Source organism: Mandrillus leucophaeus, unplaced genomic scaffold (genome assembly GCF_000951045.1).
Source record: "Mandrillus leucophaeus isolate KB7577 unplaced genomic scaffold, Mleu.le_1.0 Scaffold1205, whole genome shotgun sequence".
Lineage (NCBI taxonomy): Eukaryota > Metazoa > Chordata > Mammalia > Primates > Cercopithecidae > Mandrillus > Mandrillus leucophaeus.
In genome coordinates this window covers 116,961-121,813 of record NW_012100377.1, presented here as the reverse complement: position 1 = coordinate 121,813, position 4,853 = coordinate 116,961, and the positions used below count along the sequence as shown (strand labels likewise).

Here is a 4,853-nt window from a genome sequence, read left to right as displayed (position 1 = left end):
TTTTGTATTTTTAGTAGAGACAGGGTTTTTCCATGTTGATCAGGCTGGTCTCGAACTCCCGACCTCAGGTGATCTGCCCGCCTCGGTCTCCCAAAATGCTGGGATTACAGGCATGAGCCACCGCGCCAGGCCGAGATTTTTGTTTTTAAAGTAAAAATTTTGTTCATTGACTTTCTTCCACAGAATAAGTAACTAACTGAATTTGGATGTTAAACATTCGAGACTATTAGGCTTGTTTAAAAGTAATTTTGCTTTAAATTAAATCGAGTGATTTCTTATGTAATTACATATCTGAGGCAAAAGAATAGGGAAAGGTGAATGAAGTGCTTCACTTTAATAGAATGTAGAACTGGTGGCATTAGAAATGTTTTGATTTGTGAATAATTCTGACAGTAATAAAAAGAAAAAAATGTTTTGTTCTTTTTAAATCTTTTCTAACAGTCGCTTCCTCTGATGAGATGATGAAGAGCTATGTGGCCTGGGACAGAGAGAAGCGGCTGAGCTTTGCAGTGCCCTTTAGAGAGATGAAACCTGTCATTTTCCTGGACGTGTTCCTGCCTCGAGTCACAGAATTAGCGCTCACAGCCAGTGACAGACAAACTAAAGTACTTCTATTTTTTATTTCACCCATTATTTAGAGCCTATTGCTTTGAAAATACATATTGGTTAGGATATGGAGAACACATTTCAGCCATTCCAATATTAGTAATTTTGTATTTTCTGTAATACAGTAATTAGAAAACTACTTACTTATTAGAAGTCAGTATCATTGAGAAATGGAAGTTAAACATAAATCGTCTTAATAGATAATTGGGCTTAGTGTGGTGACTCATGCCTGTAATCCCAGCACTTTGGGAGGCCGAGGCGGGCAGATCACTGGAGGTCAGAAGTTTGAGAGCAGTCTGGCCAACATGGTAAAACCTGATCTTTACTAAAAATACAAAAATTAGGTGTGCTGGCGCGTGAGTGTAGTCTCAGCTACTCGGGAGGCTGAGGCAGGAGAATCGTTTGAACCTGGGAGGCAGTGGTTGCAGCGAGCCAAGATTACACCGCTGGATTCCAGCCTGGGCGACAGAGTGAGACTCCATCTCAGGAAAAAAAAAAAAAATGCCTTTCAAAACGTTAATATACCAAAAGCTTTTCTTTATATAAAATGCAATATAAAGGGCATTTAGAGTGATATTTCGTCTCTGCTTGCTTATCCCCTTAACTCTGGGAGTTTAGAAACAGATAATCTCAAATTTTCATACAGGCATATGTTGGTGATACTGCAGGTTCAGCTCCAGACCACAGCAATAAAGTTAACATTTCAGTGTAGCAAATCACACTAGTTTTTTGGTTTTTCAGTACATGTAAAAGTTACGTTTACACTCTACTGTGGTCTGTTTAATGTGTAATAGAATTAGAACGTTATATACATACTTTAAAATGCTTTATTGCTTAAAAATGCTAACAAAGTGAGCACATGCTGTTGGAAGAATTGAGCCAATAGAATTTTTCAATGCGCGGTTGCCCCAGACTTTCAATTTGTTAAAAAACACATTGTGTCCAAAGCCTCATAAAATGAGGTATGCATGTATTAATTTGTAAATTTTCTATAGTGCTTCAAAAAATATTTTTACTAAAAGTGATAGTTGAAAATGTGCTAACAGATGAAGCAAAGTTATACAGTTCTTTAATATGGCCACAGTGAAATATACTTCTCAAGAATGTATTGGTGTCAGTTTCTAAAGCTTTAAATTTTAATTTTTGCTCTTGGATAAAAAACAAAGTGAACAGAATCATTAGTTTTATACAGCAAGAAATGCTAATTCCAGTTAATTTATATTTGGGTTACGTGATAGTTATGTGCAATGAAATTTTTCTTCTTAAAGGGCTAAATTGAGTGACATTTCACATATTCTCTCGTCTTCAACGTGATAACTTAGACGTTGCTGACCTCCTGGTCTGTTTTAGGTTGCAGCCTGTGAACTTTTACATAGCATGGTTATGTTTATGTTGGGCAAAGCCACGCAGATGCCAGAAGGGGGACAGGGAGCCCCACCCATGTACCAGCTCTATAAGCGGACGTTTCCTGTGCTGCTTCGACTTGCGTGTGATGTTGATCAGGTGAGGGCTTTGAATCTGAAACATTTGTAACTGAAACTTTAACCGAAACTTTACCTGAAACTTTTTAAACTGAAACGTTAAAAAGTTTGGTTTGTCTAATTCAGTAGTCAACAGAGCAGTGGAATTACCTGGAGATCGTTAAGAATGATACTGCTCCCTGGCTGCTACCCCAGGTGCTCTGGTTTAATTGGTCTTGGGCGTGACCTGGGCATGACCTGGGCCCCAGGACTTCTAAAAGCTCTCCCCTCCACTTTCAGTGTGTCTCGGAGTTTGGGAATCGCTGTTGTAGTTAAAAGTTACTGAGAGTCCAGGCATCTGAAGGTGAATTAGCTGTCATCCCTCTCATGGACAAACATAGTCTTTCACAGAGGGAAGAAGAGAGAAATAACCATGGGCTGGGCGTGGTGGCTCATACCTGTAATCCCAGCACTTTGGGGGGCCGAGGTGAGTGGATCACCTGAGGTCAGGAGTTCAAGACCAGCCTGGCCAACATGGTAAAACCCCCGTCTCTACTAAAGATACAAAACTTACCTAGGCGTGGTGGCCAGCTACTCGAGAGGCTGAGGCATGAGAATCACTTTAACCCAGGAAGTGGAGATTGCAGTGCACTGAGATCACGCCACTGCACTCTAGCTTGGGAGACAGAGCAAGACTCACTCTCAAACAAAAAAAAAAAAAAGAGAGAGAGAACTAACCATGGCTGACAAGTGGCCTGTACTATGACTTTATGGACAAATCTTTCACTGCTGCCATGAAGCAGAAAAAGGTAAGAAATCTTCTCAGTTCATTTTATGAGTCTAGCATGACCTGAATATCAGGGTATACACGTAAAAAGGAAAATGAAATGCAAAACTCATTCATAATGCAGTTGGAAAATTCTGCGGTATACATGTGTGGGTATAGTCCAGCAGTATGTTCAGATGCACTGTTATTAAATAGAGTTCATAGTGAAAACTGGAAACTTACCACAGAAGTAGATTTAACATAGTAGTGAACCTCTCTATGGGAGCCTGGGAGGCATTTGGCAACTCCTGATGAAATAGGAGTAGTTTCACATGATGTTTAATGTGATAGAATGTTTGCCTGAATCTTGCAGCCGGGTCATCCTCTGTGTGAAGTACTGACACTCCCTTGCGCTTCCATCCAGCATGGGAGCACGGCCTGTTTCTGGGAGTGGTCAGTGCTTTACTTGGAGTTAGTTATTTCCATGTTTAGCATCCTAACCTCTCAAGGTCTGTGAGTCCCCTGAGGGCATGGGCAGAGCCTGGTATTCCTTGCTCCCTCTCCAGCATCTACCCCAGCACTTGGCACTTGGCAATTAAAAGACACTTGTCAGGAGGCCAGTAAGGCTAGGACATCAGCCCCACTAACTATTTGGGAGATTCTATTCAATACTGTAGGATAAGAAGATCACAGAAGGAATATTAGGAAGGAGAAAAGATTACTCTAATTGTTTCCGAATCTGGAAGGCCCAAGTGTAAGCATATTAGCTGATGAACTTTAAGAATTAATAAAGGAAAATGCTGATGAATTATAAACACATAATTCTCATTATCTGTTTTCATATGTTATTCTCATATATTTCATATATTAGTATTGACCACTTGGAAAATATGTCTATAACATCTTGCTCATAACAGCATAAAAAAATATCTAGGAATAAACTTCAATGTGCCAGGCAAATGTATTTTATGAATATAGAAGATGAATAGCTTATGTACCTGAGTTAGACATTATTGAAAAAAAAGTCAGATTTCCCTAAATCAATTAACTCTGGTGTAATTTCAGTAAAAAAATCCAGAATTAATTTTATTTTTGAACTTAAAAATAATCTGAAAGAGTAATTGCTTGAGCCTAATAAGCAAGACACATTTTGAAAGGGTAGTGTACTGGAGGGAGTCTAGTGTAGCAAATGTTAAAAAGGGGCCTTATGGAGTATAAGAGGCTGAACCAGTGCACAGATGGCTCAGTGGGAGAGGTAGGTGCTAGAAAGTGTGTATATGAAAATTGTGTCTATGGTAGGGGGCCATTTAAGTGGGAAATGGGTCATTTAATAAATGATATTAGGTCAAATGACTAACATGTTAAAGAAAAAATTTTGACATTCGTTAAAGATGTTAAGGAAAACTATTAAAGGGGAGGCTACTCCAGTGGGCTTTTACACTGCTGAAGAGGGATTGGGCTGTACTCCAAATACTTATTGACCAGGGAGATTGATAGCCAAGGAGCAGGGTCAGGGTCAGTGGATGGAAAATCACTAAGAGGAATATTGGGGGAACCAGCCCCCAATATTTCATCGTAGGTTCTTTTCTATTTTCCCTAAGGGTCGGCCAGTCTGAGAAATAAAGAGTACAAAGAGATAAATTATGCACTTGTGCCTCTGGGGGTGACATCACATATTGGTAGGACTGTGATGACAACCTGGAGCTGCTAAACCAGCAAGTTTTTATTAGGGATTTTAAAAGGGGAGGAGGTGTACGAACAGGGAGTAGGTCACAAAGATCACATGCTTCAAAGGGCAATAAAGGTCACAAGGCAAGGCAAAATTAGAATTACTGATGAGGGCCTACGTCCCACTGTGCACTCATTGTCTTGATAAACATCTTAACAGGAAACAGGGTTCGAGAGCAGACAACTGGTCTGACTAGGATTTACCAGGCTGGAATTTCCCAATCCTAGTAAGCCTAAGGGTATTGCTGGAGACCAGGGCATATTTCATTCCTTATCTCAACTGCATAGGACAG

General features: G+C 39.9%; 1 protein-coding gene across 1 annotated transcript in view; it reads left to right on the top strand.

Moving 5' to 3' along the window:
- Nucleotides 1–4,853, top strand: part of PRKDC (protein kinase, DNA-activated, catalytic polypeptide) — a 168,205-nt gene that overhangs the window by 46,874 nt on the left and 116,478 nt on the right. Inside the window, exons 24-25 of the mRNA XM_011970417.1 lie at nucleotides 442–605; nucleotides 1,957–2,109. Coding sequence (XP_011825807.1) covers nucleotides 442–605; nucleotides 1,957–2,109 — 317 coding nt within the window. The remainder of the gene's footprint in view (nucleotides 1–441; nucleotides 606–1,956; nucleotides 2,110–4,853) is intronic.